Raw genomic sequence first — 17,354 nt, forward strand, 5'->3', positions numbered from 1 at the left:
ATACAGCAAGTGTGCTACATACATACCTATCATGTCTAATAAATTCTACGTCATGTCCCTGATGGCACTTCTTAATGCAGTTCACACATATGGCGTTTCGATCTGTGGTGTTACAAGTGTGACATCTACAAAACAAAAGCTTACATTATTTTCCTCGATCATCTTATTTATTCAGAATACTGCAATCTGTTATATATTACCCTATGACCTTTGGCTTTTAAGAGGACCAAATTTTTTTTTGTGGTTCTAGTCTAGTTCTGAAAAGAGACTTCAATGGAATATAGCATTTTCCTATTTTGTGTCTCCCAAGGAAAACAAGTAGCTACCTTTATTGAATCAATATGGGGGAGAGAGGAATTAAAACCACTCATGTTAGCTAGGATATAAGGAATACTTAATGACAGTCTAGGAAAACAATATAAATGTTTTACATTTTCAGTGGTATCTATAGTTAGTACAGTACTACATTTTCCCACATTTTATGGTCTCAAACACAGGATCCTCCAAGAAGACCGATCACAACTTAATGTGGACAGCTAATAATTTTCAGTTACATTCTATTAGCAAATACCCAGTTTACTTTCTTTTAGCTCATATACTTAAGGGAAAGCTAAAAATGTTGAGTTCTTGTCAGTTAAGGAGAGAAAACCTTGGTACCTCTCCTTTTTTAAGACAAATAACTGAGAAATATACCTGTAGAAATCATGCATGGGATAGCTGGTATAACTTGATATTTTATATAAACACTGGCCTCTACTAACAGCCTTTTCTATGGCGTCTTGATTGTTCATTATTTTGTTATCTGTAATGAAAGAAAAAAGTAATATTGTATAGTATGAAGACGTAAGATAGAGTTTAAGAGCTTTAAAAGAGGCTAATCAATGAAGTAAAAAAAAAAAACTGGCTAGGGATAGAAATGAGTTTTCCTTGTATAAGGTACTCCCAACTATTTAGAATAAGTTGAAACAAAACTCTTTCAGAATACATCTCTTGAGTTGCTGGTTAACTACTGTACAGTGACAGAAGGAATTAAATTATTGGATAGCAATGACTTCTGATTATCTTCTCATGGCATATTTAGTGTACTTATAGGCAGAACACAAGATTCCAACATACCTTTCATTGTCACATTAACACCAGATGCTAAAAATAAGCCTCCAAATCGGTTGTTAAAAATTTGATTGCCTTCTAGTGTTGCAGTTGCATGATTTGTGATTTCAATACCTGAAGCAAAATTTACAAACAGCAGATGCATCACTTTATATAGTTTCTTAAAAGAAACCTGAAATATAGCAAATGTAGTAAAATAGTTCTTTTATATAAAAAGTATGTTAAATGTAGTAAACTGTGTATCAGTTCCTAACATCTAAAAAAGAGAAGCTTATTTGAATCACTTAGTTCTCTACCCCTGCTAAGGAAGGAATAATACAGATGGTTCATACTCTACTTTATTGATAATGACATTATTTTAAAATTTCTCTCCAACTAAGAAGATAGGACCCAGAAATATGTGTAGGAAGGAGCTAGATGGTTATTTGGAATTAAAGAGAAATTGTCTTTACTGGCAAAACGTTGAAATATATGCATAATACTTGAATTTTACTTACCAATATCTTTAAAAAAACATTATTTGTGAGGCCAGAGGGCTTGCATTTTATCTTTATTCCTAATGGTAGCCAGTAGTTACTCTATCCAATTAATGATTCTTAATTACTACTGAACTACAAGAACAATATTGTAAGTTTGGCTTAGAGTAGAAGAATCCAAAACTTGGGACTGTGTGAGCTCAGTCACTAAGTCATGTCCAACTCTGCAACCTCATGGACTGAATCCAAAACTTGGATTAGGTGCTCTTAAAAGCAATTGTAAACAAGCATTCGGCCAACTTCCACAGCACACTGCACACCTTTAGTTATTAAGCAATGATATACCAAGAATCAATTTAATGTACAGCAAACAAGCTACAGGTAACAAAATACAAACCTGCAGCAAATCCATCAAATATTCTGTTTTTCCTCAAGACTGGATGACTATTAGTGCTGATTAGAACACCTGCTTGAGCATTCCTGAAAATATCATTTTCTTCAAGGAGACCTATAATGAAATATTTCCCCAGGTTAGGGCTAATCCACATAGCAAATTTTACTGTCTTTTTGGTGGTATTTAGGTTTTCTTTTAGTTTCTTATTAACTGGACTATAAAATTCATAGGACTAGTTTTTCAACTGAAAGTTTGTTTAGTAATTCACAAATACTTAAAGTAGAATTTAAACAATAATTTTAAAATTAGCAGATAACCATTCTAACCAATAAACTGGAAGTCCCATGGTTGCAAGGATCATGTATAGCTTACCACTGCATCACCAGTGCCCAGGCACAAGGCATAAAGCTGATTCTTACTCAACACTGCTGAATTAATTCCTTTGAAGTATTTTAGGATCTTTGCATTCTCCATGCTTTAGATTCAAGCCCCAATTCTTTCTAGCCACTATCAGCATTCCTTGATCAGTTTTCTTTACTTTGGTCTCTATTCTGCTATTGTTTTCCCAAGTTTCCTACAACTCTATCATATCCCTTTATCAATATAAAAAACTTACAGAATAAAGTTTAAAATTTAACTTGCTGTTTACAGTCTTTCAAAATATTCCCCCAACCTACCCCTCTTGTTTCACTACATTACTTACACTTTGTAATGTGTAAGTAATAAAAAATGTAAAAGTAATAAAAGTAAAAAAGTAAAGTAATAAAAATGCTATACATTTTTATCTCTTGCCTTTGATTTATATTATTTCCTCTTTCTGCAGTGTCATAGTCTTTCTTCTTAATGTCACTTCCTCTGGGAGGTTTTTGGTTTTCCTCTATCAAATTAATTATTCTCTCTTCTGGGATGATAACAGTGATTAAGAGTAGACTGAGGAATCAGACTTCATGCCTTCAAATACTGACTTAGCCACTTCCAAACTCTGGGCAAATTACTTCTCTTTATTTCAATTTCCTTATCAGTAAAATAGGCATAATAGTACCTACCACAATAGGGTTATTACGAGGATTAGTTAATACATGTAAAAGTACACAGTACTAAATAAGTATTAACATGACTCCTATAAAACCTACTTATGTACACTGAATCATATTTAGTTATGTACTAGTGTTTCTCTGCTCCCTGAAGACATGAAATGCTTTTATTTCTGTACACATCTGATCTATCTGTAATTGTTAAGTATTAACCTGTAAATTCCTTTTCTCCTAGAAAAGACTACTCCAAGTGCCTGAGTGCATGCGTGCTAAGTCACTTCAGTTGTGTCCAACTCTTTGTGACCCCACGGACTGTAGCCCACCAGGCCCCTCTGTCCATGGGATTCTCCAGGCAAGAATACTGGAGTGGGTTGCCATGCCCTCCTCCAGGGGATCTTCTCGACCCATGTATCAAACACGTGTCTCCTTGACTCGTGCACTGCAGGTAGATTCTTTATACCACTAAGCCACAGGAGAAGCCTGACTATTCCAAGATCCTACCTCTAATCTTGCAGATGTCCACTATAGGCTCCTCAAGTACTATTGCTAAGGTCTAGTCCAAACTACTGCGTACATACAAAGCCTTTTCATTATACTGCATATATAAAAATAAAACCTTTAACGATTTGGGCCCTGGCCCTGTTCCAGCCTCAACTTTCAGATCTCTTGCCTTACTAAACCACTGTTTCCTTTTAGACTGTAGCTTACCATGTGCCACTCCATTAGACCATAAACTTTCTGGATGTAGTACTGTTTTATATTCACCATTTTATCTTCAGTATCTGTATCACAGTGTTAGGCACAGGTATGTTCAATTAATAAGTATGCTACTGGTAAGTCGCTTCAGTTGTGTCCGACTCTGTGCGACCCCAGAGACGGCAGCCCATCAGGCTCCCCCGTCCCTGGGATTCTCCAGGCAAGAATACTGGAGTGGGTTCCCATTTCCTTCTCCAATGCATGAGAGTGAAAAGTAAAAGTGAAGTCACTCAGTCGTGTCCGACTCCTGACCCCATGGACTGCAGCCCACCAGGCTCCTCCGTCCATGGGATTTGCCAGGCAAGAGTACTGAGTGGGGTGCCATTGCCCTCTCCAAATTAGTAAGTATATACTAGAACAAATGAAAGAGTGAAATAATTACTTTCTATACCAGAATGGGCTTCAAACCCCTACCCCTCATCTTACCAGTAAATACTCATTTTTTCAAGACACAGTTCAAGAGTGCTTTTACTCCAGAACCTTTTCCAACACCTTACAAATAAAACCAACAATTCTGTACTGTGTTTCCTCATTGTATCTAATAAAGAATCCTATCAGAGGATTACATCATTTACTGAACTACTAGATTATAAGCTTCTTGAGAGTCTTTATCATTGATGGAATCATGCTGCTTGGTGGTAGCAGTAAATTTTGTTGATTAAGTCTTGTTATGTTAGAGTAATTACTAGCTAATCTTCTATACAAGGTATGTATGATGTTGGGTTACTGATATTTCAGGAATGGTGATAATCTGCATTCGATAGTCTCTGAACAAAATGAACTGGCAAGAGGCAGGGACTGTAAGCTTTTGCCTCAATGCAAAGTTGATTTGACATTTATGGATACCAAACTGAGCACATCTTGGCTTCAATAATTCAATTCTCCAACAAAGATGGTTGTGAACAGGTACAAATAAGCAATACTTACTGACTACAGACATTTTTATATATTTACAGATCAATTAATTTTTCACATCTAGTTCTATAACTTGACTTTAAAATTTATTATAATCATATCACTATTCTGGATAATAAAAAGCCCAGAGAGGGGGTGTAAACAAATTCTGCTACCTTAAAAAAGCCTTACAAAAAAAGCCTTAAAAAAGCGGCACAAAGTAGCTATAACAGGAGAAGGAAAATTCTGCAAACATGTCTCCTTTAACTCTAGGCACTAACCTCCTAAGCCATCTCAAGATTTAATAAGAACGACCGTGATTCCTTCACAATGACATTAACTGGCAATGTCACTGATCATTAAAGATATGGAAGAATAATGGAAAACTGGGTTTTTAACTAATGCAAACTTAACAACAATACCTCGACCCCCATTAAATATACAGATGCCACCATCTCTTCCATCATGGATTTTATTTCTTCTTAGTGTAGGATTACTATCTGTCTTAATCCAGACTCCAGCCATTGCATTGTCAAATATTTCATTGTCTTCTATACAGCCTAGACCTATAAATGGAAAATTTTAGGTTATGTTATTTAGAAAGTATATTTCTAAAGACAATATCACTGAAAAAAAAAAAAAAGGTAAAAGATTAAACATACCAGAATTATAAACTAGAATTCCACCATTCTGTCCTCCCCAGATTTTGTTGCGCCTAATTTTGGGGTTGCTTCCAGTCCTATGGATAGAATAGAAAGTAATGCCATCTCATTGCTTCTGCTCCCACATCCCATGTTAACAGTAAGAAAACCCACAATAATCACTTTAAGAATTAACAACATAATTAAACATCACCTTCAAGATACTCTGAGAAGTCTGTCAGTGAGGAAACGGGCTTAATTTTGCGTAATTCTATCTTCCCACAGAACAGACTTAGCTATAGATTATTACTACAGAGTCTCCTAATACGTAAACTAAACTGAGGATGTTAGATTAAGTAACATTTATTATTATATGCTCCCCTCATATGTAAAATAAAATATGATCAGGACTACTGCAATTCCAAAAACTGGTAAAATACAAGAAAGAAGGATTTAAAGCCTAATAATTTTGCAGAATGAGCATAAAAACAGAAGCTCCCATTTAATAAGTACCTATGACATGTAGGTACCTTACAAGTATTTTTACATAGCTTTCCACTCTCCAATATGATAGAGTACACTGATAGCTGATAAGGACTGTCACACCAGATGACACAACAGTGGAAATGAGCTCTTACGGCATATGTGCCATTCAGCCAAAACTTACACACAATTTAAGCCAAGAGTATGAACACACATACAAAAGGAGAAATAAAAATTGAGCATTTAATAACTAGGTAATTTTTTCTATTTACCCTACGCACTCACAATTCCCTCCCCGAAGAAAGCCAAATGTGAAAACATTTACCTTATCTGAACCCCTGAATACATATGATTATAAATATCATTGTCCTCTAGTACTCCATGTCCATTGTCATAAAAATAAACACCAACCTAAAATTAATAAAGATTTTTTTCAAATTAAAAAATGTGTTTATAAAACAATAATTTCCCATACTAAGTCAAACATAACCTTACCTGCTTGCCACTATGTATCCTGTTTCTTCTCAGTACTGGAGTGCTGCCAGTTGTCACCCAGACTCCGGCCAGAGTATTACTATAGACTTCATTCTCTTCTATTACGCCTTGTCCTTTCTCATGCTAAATAAAAGTTATTGACTATAATAGGTATCTTGTATAAGCCAAGTAATTTACAGTATAGTCTACCTTTTGAGACAAATTATGACCAAAAAAAAAAAAAAGAGCTAACTGGTAACATTCTTTTACCTAGTCTTTACCTGAGTTTAAGCTCAAAGGTTTTATACTGTCCTTTGTGTATTTTTGTATTTTTAAATCTATTATGGTAAGAATAGTAGCACTGGATTTTCTTATCTCATTCTAAGATATAAAACAAACCAAAGTTCTCTCACTTAGGAAGTTAATAATTATTTCAACCTATCACTGGTTCAAAACAAGGTTCAAGTTACTAACATTTTTATTTTTAGTAGAAGATTTAAGACATGAACATTTCTAGAACTAGGAATAAAAATTAGACTCACACCTGGCATCACACAAGGACCTTTCTGAAATTCTCTACATTTTCTTACTCTAATAACAGTGTCAGATACTATGATGACAGAAGACACAGGACGAATACACTAATACATAGGTTTTTAAATTTTGTAAGATGCTTAATTATGTTTCAACATCATGTCAAATGTCTGGCTTTTTCAGAAGATAAAAATATTCAAGTCTAGTATTACTAATACTCAGTGATATTATGATTTTAATTAATAGTTTTGGAAAATCTCAGAGACTCATACAGTAATCACACTGGCCAAATTCTAGTGTAACAAATATAACTCAGACTACCAACCATTTGTTGTATGCATTCAGCCCATACTGCCATTATAATTAGATATTTCAATAAAAAGGTGTATCTCCTATGCTTAAATTTAGTCAGTTGACAAAATTATAGAGCACTACACACAAAATATTACATCATTCATACACTGGGAGAGAGAAAAAGTTGAATATGGCCTACTTACAGGTAGACATAATTTTGTACTTTCTTTCTTTTCTACCCCGACTTTAATTCATGAAGTTCTAGAACTGTATTTATTAACTTACCACATAAATTCCACCATGCTGGCCATCATGAATTTTGTTATGTCGAACAATTGGACAACTGTTTGTCCTAATCTGAATTCCTGCTAATGCATTGCCTATTTAAAAATAAAAGTTACAATATCAACATATGGAGCCTAATGGAACATAGTAAGAGCGCAATTCTGTGAAATATGTCATATTCAGAAAGACACTTATGATCCATGAACATTTCAGAACAAAACTAAGGGAACTAGGAGTGTAAGAAGATGCAGAAGGATTGCAGGCAGTCTAAGAATAGTGGTTACGACCAGAGATGCTGGAGCCAGGCTGTTAAGTTTTGACTCCCAGGAATTTGAGGCTGTTAAGTTTTGACTCCCAGGAATTTGACTTATTTCCTATGTGACTTTGATTAAGCTGCTTAAACCTCTTTGTACCTTTGTTTCCTGACCAGTAAGTGGGGGATATTTAATAGTGCCTACTTCACAGGGTTGATGTAAATATTATATGACTTAATTCAAGTAAGGTACTCAAAAAAGTACCTAGCAATCAGTAAAATTATGTGTATTATCCAGTAAGTATTAGCAAAAGAGGACACCCAGGAACATATCAGTGTCTAGCACACAGATACCTAATAATTGTTTGCTGAATTAATACCTCAAAAGTTTTAATGAGGAGTATTTTCCCTTTCTAATTAGTACCAAAGTGTATTAAACTACCACAGAAATTGCTAAACAATGGAGTGAATTAAGGGAACTGCAGATACTCTGTGAGAATAGGGTCTTAGTTTTATTTTCATCCCTAGTATGTAGAACAGTGCCTAATACATCGTAGATACTCAGTAAATGTTTGTTAAGTGAATAAATGTCACAGAATAATCTTTATTGAGAATTTAAAGAACCTAGATCAGTTCTCCTATTCAGAAGGTTTCAAAATGGTCCATTTACTAATGACAGGAACACAGGCCAGGTTCTAAAATTTTATAGAACAAAATACATTTACCATAAATGTCATTTCCTTCAATAAGGCCTCGTCCATCACCGAAGATGTAAACTCCACCTTGATTTCCATTAAATATAGAATTCCCCCTATAATCATGTGGGGAAATAAAAAACACACAAAAGAATCTATTCAGAAAAGCTTGCTTGTTTTATTAAAAGCCCAGCCATGTTCACGTGACCTTAGAAAATTATTTAACTTCTACGAGCCTCAGCTTCCTAATTTATGAAATGAGAAACTAGATGATTTCCTTTTAATTCTAAGACTTAAAGCTTTGGAAAAGCCATCTAGTATTTGAGATGCTGGCACCCCACTCCAGCTTTCTTGTCTGGAGAATCCCATGGACGGAGGAGCCTGGTGGGTTACAGTCCATGGGGTCGCTCAGAGTCAGACATGACTGAGTGACTTCACTTTCATGCACTGGAGAAGGAAATGGCAACCCACTCCAGTGTTCTTGCCTGGAGAATCCCAGGGACAGGGGAGCCTGGTGGGCTGCCGTCTGTGGGGTCCACAGAGTTGGGCACGACTGAAGTGACTTAGCAGCAGCAGTAGCAGCATTCTTAGAAATTCCCCTCAAAAGTGCTAATTCAGGGAACTCCCAGACAGTCCAGTGGTTAGGACACTACACTTCCACTTCAGAGGGCCCAGGTCTGATCTCTGGTCAGAGAACTAGGATCCCACAAGAAGCGAGGTCAAAGGAAACAATAACACAACTTATTAAAATTTACAAAAGAGGAGCTAATCCATTTAAAAGAACTTTTCTTAGCTCATCTACAAGCATTTGTTGAATAGTAATTAAGATGGAAATCACACAATCAACTTTCATAAAGCCAGTGGAAAACAATTTTACAGAAATAATTCATGGTCATTGATTTCATTATCATAGCTCTGTTTTACAAGTCTTAGCCAATGCCTGTAAGACTGGATCTGTGGATTCCCCTGGTGGTCCAGTGGTTAAAAATCCACCTCCCAATGCAGGGGACATTGTAAGATTCCACAAGCAGTGGGGCAACTAAGCCCATGTGCCACAAGTACTGAGCCCACGCTCTAGAGCTTGTGCTCTGAAACAAGAGGAGCCACTGTAACGAGAAGCCCACACACTGCAACTAGAGAGGAGACTCCACTCTCTGCCACTAGAGAAAGTCCACGTACACCAACAAAGACCCAGCAGAGCCAAAAATAAAATACATAATAATAAAAAAGACTGGATCTGTTTGTTTCCTTGCTGTGGCCAGAGGGAGTGTCAGGAACTGACAGCTTAAAGTTTTGACTCTTTTGTTATTCTTGGTCTCTTTGTCCAAATATCTTAAGAGATAATTAATAACCTAACTATCTGATCTCAGAAAGAAAAAGGACAAGACAGATCATTCAGATTCCAAGAGAAGATCACAGCCCTATTTACTCATCTATAATGAAGTTTGATGAATTTAAAATGAAAACCACAGCATTTGCAATTTTTCATAAAAAATAGAGGTTACATGGATGAGATCACTAATAAAAAACAAAACACCGCAAAATAAATGCAACAGCTATGTTCATTCAGATGCACAGACTTTTATTAGGTAAATCTATCTTATAGTAATCAGGTGTCTAGGAAAAATAGAGTTAAAGCTAAGTATCTTAACTCTTTTTATAACATAAAACATCAAGTGAAAATATAATTCTCTTCCATAATTATATAGAAATACCTTATTGTTGGGTCACTATTTGAGGTAATCCATACACCTGCAAAGTTGTTTGCATAGATTTTATTCTCTATGAATTGTCCTCTTCCTTTTTCATGAACATATATTCCCCCAGTCTGCCCATGATGAATTTCACATCGAACCACTGTGGGGTTAGCATAAGCCTTTACTTCAAAGCCTGCTATCCGGTTTCTGTGTATGTTGCAGCTTTCAAAGTAACCCTGGAAAATACAGAAATTAAGCCTGAAGGTAAGGCTACTTTCCAAAAAGAAATGACATTAAAAAACCTTTTAAATGTATACCTCCAAATTAAGTATTAGAAACATTCAAGAGTTAAGAATGAAACAGAGACAGATATATACTAAATTTAAAATTATAAACATTTAAATGTTTTAAGCATTTCAGTTTAATTAATTTGAATTAATTAAATCCTCTAATTAATGTGAGTATATTCAAAGCCAGGAAAGAAAAACAGGGAAAGATTTATTCAATAAACGCAAATAAATACCATTACCGAGTAAGAATACATATTCAACAAAAGGTTTAAGTATTAAAGAAAACCTTAAAAATGTCCCCAAAAAATCAACTATTAAAAAGCTGACCAAAGGACATAATCAGAGACTACAGTAAAAGACATAATAATGTTCATCTCAGCACAGTAAGAGAGAACTGACTCAAAATGTTGTGAAGATCTAGGCTCATGTTATACATGCTATCATGTTTAGTGAAAAGAACAGTATACACTGTACTTTAAGATAATATACATTCAATATGACTCAATTTTATTTGAAAAAACAAAACAACAACAACAACAAAAAACAAACCTGAAGGATAAAACAAGAATATGAGAGTGTGATTAAATGAATAGTGGTATTATGCATGCTTATTGTATCCTTTATGCTTCTCTAAATTTCTTAAACTTTCTACAATGGATATATGTTACTTATTTTCTAAAGATAATAAACATTACTGTAATACTGATATCTTAAATTCTAAGACCCAGTCAGACTGAATGTTAGAGGAAAAAATGAGAGAGTTAAATGACAGCACTCCTAGGAGTATGAAAGCCATTTCATACTCCTTGTCTACCTCCCTTCAAAAACTGAATGTGTTCCCCTCTCATTAAATTCCCTTTCACACTAAGTATTTTCTTATGCTACTTCCATGTACTATCTTGTGCTTAACTTGTTATATCCATTTTTACCAATTATAAGCTTCTGAAGAGAAAGGGTGCCTCTTTTACTAACTTCTGGAGCATCTATTTAAGATTTTACACATGGTAAGCACTCAAACATGACTTGATAAACTTTTTGCCAAATCTAGTAGAGGTTAAAACAGGATGTAATTCTGAGTATTCTAATATACTACATATTTAACTCTTTAAGAAAATGTCTGAGAATAACATTTAGAAGTAGTTTTCAAGTTTCATTTCCCACAAATAAAGTACAAATCACTTACAACTTATACCTGTTAACATATAGGTTATAAACTTACTCTTTTTAAAAAAATTGGGGGATTGCATCAAAAATAGTTCCTTAATACATGAAAAAATTTTTTCTTCTTTGATTTATATAAAAAAAAATTGGATCAACACCAGGTGTATACAGACTATTATGGCAAAACTGAGCATCAAAGAAACAACAATTGTGAAAGAGATTAAACTGAAAGAGATTAATGTCAGTTTGGAACAATTCAACATTTTGATGTTTTCATCATTGAGAAGGGAGCTCAACTTGTTTCTGTCAGGAGTTGAATGATATACCCTGAATGGTAAACTTGGGAAAGAATAAACTGAGTATGCTCAATTCAGCTTCACTCTTTTTCTCCCTCAAGTGAGCTGCCCTTAGGGGAATATACCTTCTTTACCATACCATGAACATTGCCTGTGACTAAGTAGATTAAGTGCATTTTATTCCAGGGTTCAGTTAAACAGACCCATTTAGTTCTCATTCTAAGTTATATCCTCCAATTTAACCTTTAAGGGAAATGAAGTTGATATTTTAACCTCCTTATGCTACTTCATAGCTTTGATTTCTTAATTTGCTCACAATGCCAGCAGGAAAAGGTATGCTATTTACTGGGCTTCTATGAAGATTCCAGTGACAGGACACTGTCATGTTCCAGCTGTGCTAGTACAACATACAGTACTGCAAGTATACTTTGCTACAGTGTATCTACTAGAAAATTTTCAACTGCACGGTTGCTTTTTTGGCAACACCATACATACATCTTGCTGGATCTTAGTTCCCTGAACAAGGACTGAACCCAAGCCCTCAGCTGTGAAAGTGCATAATTCTATCCACTAGACCACCAGTGAATTACTTGTTTTCTTTAGGTTTTGATTTTGCACACTTAGGAGAGTCAACTAGGACCCACAAGTTTACTAAGGCAAACAGCAGTCCCTTTCTTTATTTTCCCTTGTCCAGAGGTCCCTATTTTCAATTCTTTTGACCGACTTTCATATTTTTAAGTGAAAATGCGTACTATCTTGAGTTTGCAGTTTTAGGTATTATGTGCTGATCTCCTATTACGAAAGATGAGATTTTGCTCTTCTACAATTATCTTGTTCTCTTTTGCTTAGACGTCCAGTGATAATTCTATCCTAAACTTGCTACTAGTTGTTTAAATCACTTTTTTTTTTTTTTTGGTGGCTGCGAGGCCCAGCTTGCAGGGACTCCCTGTCGGAAGACCAGGGATAGATCCCATGCACTTGTCAGTGAAAGCCTGGAGTACTAACCAGTTGACTGCCAGGGAATTTCTAATCATTTCTTTCTTTTTTTTTTTTTTTTAATTTTTGGCTGTGCTGGGTCTTTGTTGCTGCGTGTGGGCTTTCTCAAGTTATGGTGAGCAGGGGCTACTCTCTACTTGCAGCACGTGGGCTTTCTTACTGCAGTGGCTTTTCCTGTTACAGAGCACAGGCTCTAGAGTGTGTGGGCTTCTGTAGTTGCAGCTCGCAGGCTCTAGAGTGTGGGCTCAGTAGTTGTGGCGCATGGGCTTCGTTGCCCCAAGGCATGTGGGATCTTCCTGGATTACGGATGGAAATGGTGTCCCCTGCATTGGCAGGTGGTTTCCTAACTACTGGACCACCAGGGAGGCCCCTCAATCACTTCTTAATATATTTGTATTCACATTAGGTTCTTCCTGAATATAAGCAATTTTAGAACCTGCTCTAATCTGAACTGGTTACCATGATCATAGGCACATGCTTATTTTACCACACTGTAATTTAAAGGTTAAAAATGTCTCCTAGTTCTATCAAAGATGGGAGTTATAATCTGTATCTTTTGTTTTAAGATAACTTTCAAGAAAAGAAAGTAGCAAAAAGTTTTTGAAAGAAAATTTTTTCTTCTTCATGCTCTTAGAATCTTTTACATTGCTACAACTGTGATTTTATTACAGTCAGGGCAACATTTGATTGACACACATAGTTTTATAATATCATAAGAAAACTAACCTACTGTTATGAATTGAAGGATTCAGTTAGTGTAATTTTGCTTTAAAATACATTTTAATGAAATGCATCTATTTTGTTAAGAAATGCCTTTAGTGCAAAATGGTGTAATGGACTCTAAGTAGTAAACGTAATTCTACTTTGCCTTTTAAGACGCAAACCATGAAAGCTCTAATATATATACAAAACTCCAAGGGCACAGACATTTTCCCAGACTATTCCTTATTATAAAAGGATTTATTTCCCTACCAGAAGATACCAGATTGCTAACAGCTTCTTCTATATTCTAAAATAAAAGCTTGTTAACTTTTCAGCACAAGCATTTCTAAATCTTTGATATATGTCCTTAAAAATGATCATTCTACCAAGCTAAAAAAATTAACATTGATTAATAGAAGGTGAGATTAAATATTTTTTCATTAAAATTTTTTGAATTGAAAGTCTTTATTAAAGATGGCAGAATGAAAGGCATTCAAGAGTTCCTCTTAAACTCTCCAGATAAAAGGAATGAATAAAAAGAAAAATATGTTATCTTCATTGAAATAAATGTCTACAATCCCAAACTATACTCTATCAAACACTTCCCTAATACTGTGATATCTGGATAAGGAAGACAAAGGTGAGAGCTACCTTTAGCAAGGTATGTTTCCCCAAGTAACTGTTTTAATAAGCAAGCATAACCAATGATCTACTAAGTAGTGACATCTAGTGTCATGAACAGAACACAGGAGAGGAAGGAAATAATCCCACAGTAATATTTTCATAGAAATAATTTAGGCACAAGAAGAAAATCTGAAGACACACACTAATGTACAACTTCTATTATCTAAAACTTGCATTTTTTATCTAAAGAGGATTATCCAAAGTAAAAAGGAGCAGAGGAAAACCATACTTCAACATAGTTTTTGTCTCCTGTCAATCTATCATGAGTTAAATTCATAAACTTAGAATACGTATCTTGAAATTTTTATAACAATTTGCTACTGCTGTATTTTAATTTTACTTTATGAAAATAACACTCTGCAACAGACTGAATATTAAAACAAAAAACCACAAAGAATTGGGGAACTGTAGATGTTGATTGAAAAATTATTTTAGGAGTGAGAATGGCACTGTGGTTATGTAAAAGAAAAAGAAGGAATCCTACCTTTAAAAGAAAGATACATGCTGAAATGTTTACAGATGAGACGATGATATCTGAGATTTGCTTCAAAATAATTCAGAATAAAGAAGAGAATAAGCAATGTATGAGGAAGTACAGATGAAATAAAACTGACCATGAATTGAAAGTTTGAATACGGAGGGTGGATACATGGGAAATTCATTACAATATTGTCTCCAGTTTTATGTATGCAAGAAGGATTCCATAAAACAAAAACACATTAAAAAAATCAGATATAAAAACCATACTGGAAACAAAATAGAAAAAGAGACAAAGATATGTAGACATAGTAAAAGACACAGATTTGAGGAAATTACACAGAATCGCAGGTGGTGCTGGTGGTAAAGAACCCGCCTGCCAAAGCAGAAGACGTAGAGACGTGGGTTTGATCCCTGGGTCGGGAAGGTCCCCTGGAGGACGGCACTGCAACCCACTCCAGTATTCTTGCATGGAGAATCCCACAGACAGAGGAGCCTGGTAGGCTACAGTCCATGGGACTGCCAAGAGTCACACATGACTGAAGCAACTTAGCACAGCACAGAACAAAGGAAAAGAACGGAATAATATAGAACAACATAAGTAATAGAGAAGATAACTAAGTTTCTAAAGAAAGGAACATATGAAGCAGAAAAGTAGTAAAAAAACAAAACAAAACAAAACAAAAAACTATTAACATATAACAAAAAAATCACATGGATAACTTAAGTAGAAAAGCAAATCTCCATCAGAAAGGAAAAAACAAAAACAAAAACCCAGAATGATCTCCTCAGTCACCCTCAGTTCTAGAAATACAAAAATGACTACGCAATTCTGAGTGAACGAAAATAAAAAACTATATACTCAGCAAAGTTAAAAGGTTAATGGGTAGACATTTTCAAGTGGGAAGAATTCAAGCTACAATACCCATAAGCCTTTCTTTTAAAAATAAACAAAATCAAAATGGCTAGATGACAGAATAGCCATACCAAGAATGAATCAAAATAAAATCAGGAATGGAAAAACTGTGATAAAAGGACTGAAGGTTAATAAATATAAACACAGACCAATAACTGTAGGAATAGAAATGTTATAAAGCACTAAAGAAAAATAAGGATACAAATGATGGAGTACAGAGGTTTGAAATATAAAGTATTTTTTATAATTTTTCAAAAGTTTAAACATGCAGTTAATTATGACAAACTCTAGAACCATACCCTTTGAAATTCTAGGGATGTCTTTTATACAGGGCATGTAATATTTTAAAACATTAAGATTTAAAGAAATGTCAGAAATTCTTTCACCATTCATTCTTGCCAATATAGGAGTTTAAATTCTAAGCAGGTCATAGACAAGGAAGAGGAAAGACAATTTCAGAGAACAGTACAGAAACTAATTTAAATATTTACTCTGATGTTCTCTGAAGTTCTATTAAAAAACAAAGTCAAACTTTACCAATCATGGAAACCAACACAAAAAACACCTTAATAATAAAGAACATTCTACCAAAGGATTTTAAAGGATTGTATCACAATACTAAAATAGATGAGAGGCCCAAGATATGCTTTTATTCCCATCTTTTCCTTATAAGTCTATATAATTTATATATTTCCATTAAGGATTGATTAGATTTATATCTGTAGGATCGCCCAAGATTTGTTTTTTAAAAATTTATAAACTTGAATCTATATAATGTAAACTGTACTGGGACTGTGTGAAGAGTATACTATTTGATAAATTTTAGTAAGTGACCATCAACATTAGGTCTTTTAAAAATGAGGAAATTTACTCAGGTTAAAGTTATTTTGGTACCTCATATCATCTATGAATGAGACCAGAGGCATGCATAAATATGATACTTGAAACTGTATATGTAACTCTGGGGCAAAGTCTAAAGGCAATACAGGCAAATAAATACTAGCATAGTATAGTTTCATTACAAAAATATGAGTTCCATTTAGAATTCCATTTAAGAATTATTGCTAGGGCTTCCCTCATGATCCACGGGTTAAGACTTTGCTCTCCCAACGCAGTGGGCAGGGATCTAATCTCTGGTTGGGGAACTAAGATTCTGCAGGCCGCAGGTAGGGTGTGATTAAAAAAAAAAAAAAGAAAAAATTAGGGGGAAAAAAAATATTACCAACACAGGCCTCTAAGAGGGGGTAGATTCTTAAGACTTTTTTTTTTTTAAATAGCAGAAAGCATTTAATAGACAAGCACTTTTTATGTATTCTATTATTTAATCATCAAAGGTCTTTCAACATAGGCACTATTATCCTCTTACATAACTTTGTAGTCAGTGCTTGTAGAAATGGCTAGCATGTAATGGTAGCTGCACTGACTCAATAATTCTGCACAACAAAAGCCCCAAAGCTCAGCTTATGCCAAAAAAAGGATTTTGTTCTCAGACATCTAGGGGTAAACTAGTTGACCAGAGAGTTGGCTAAGTGACTGCTGATTTTTGCTGGGGACCAGCCGGACAAAGGCTGATCTAGGCTGGCTTCCGTAATGTGAATCTGCTTCACACATCTTTCATCTTCCAACGGGCTACCCTGGGCATGTTCTCACGGTGACGACAGAGGTACATACCCAATTCAAGGCTCTGGACTGCATCTTGTTTGCTAACATCCAATTGACCAAAGCAAGTTGCATGGCTGAGCCCAGGGTCAAGGGCAAAGTGAGAGGACACTGCAAAATTATGTAGCAAAGAGTGTGCCCACAGGAAGGAGT

At 34.9% G+C, this 17,354-nt stretch overlaps 1 protein-coding gene across 1 annotated transcript in view; it reads right to left on the minus strand.

The window, feature by feature from the left end:
- Positions 1–17,354, minus strand: part of FBXO11 (F-box protein 11) — a 112,779-nt gene that overhangs the window by 1,404 nt on the left and 94,021 nt on the right. The window contains exons 12-22 of the mRNA XM_070798612.1: positions 10,039–10,256; positions 8,354–8,439; positions 7,376–7,470; positions 6,284–6,406; positions 6,114–6,199; positions 5,327–5,403; positions 5,087–5,230; positions 1,984–2,094; positions 1,117–1,224; positions 694–802; positions 27–125 (exon numbers count right to left, since the gene is read on the minus strand). Coding sequence (XP_070654713.1) covers positions 27–125; positions 694–802; positions 1,117–1,224; positions 1,984–2,094; positions 5,087–5,230; positions 5,327–5,403; positions 6,114–6,199; positions 6,284–6,406; positions 7,376–7,470; positions 8,354–8,439; positions 10,039–10,256 — 1,256 coding nt within the window. The remainder of the gene's footprint in view (positions 1–26; positions 126–693; positions 803–1,116; positions 1,225–1,983; positions 2,095–5,086; positions 5,231–5,326; positions 5,404–6,113; positions 6,200–6,283; positions 6,407–7,375; positions 7,471–8,353; positions 8,440–10,038; positions 10,257–17,354) is intronic.

Source organism: Bos indicus, chromosome 11 (genome assembly GCF_029378745.1).
Source record: "Bos indicus isolate NIAB-ARS_2022 breed Sahiwal x Tharparkar chromosome 11, NIAB-ARS_B.indTharparkar_mat_pri_1.0, whole genome shotgun sequence".
NCBI classification, from domain to species: Eukaryota; Metazoa; Chordata; class Mammalia; order Artiodactyla; family Bovidae; genus Bos; species Bos indicus.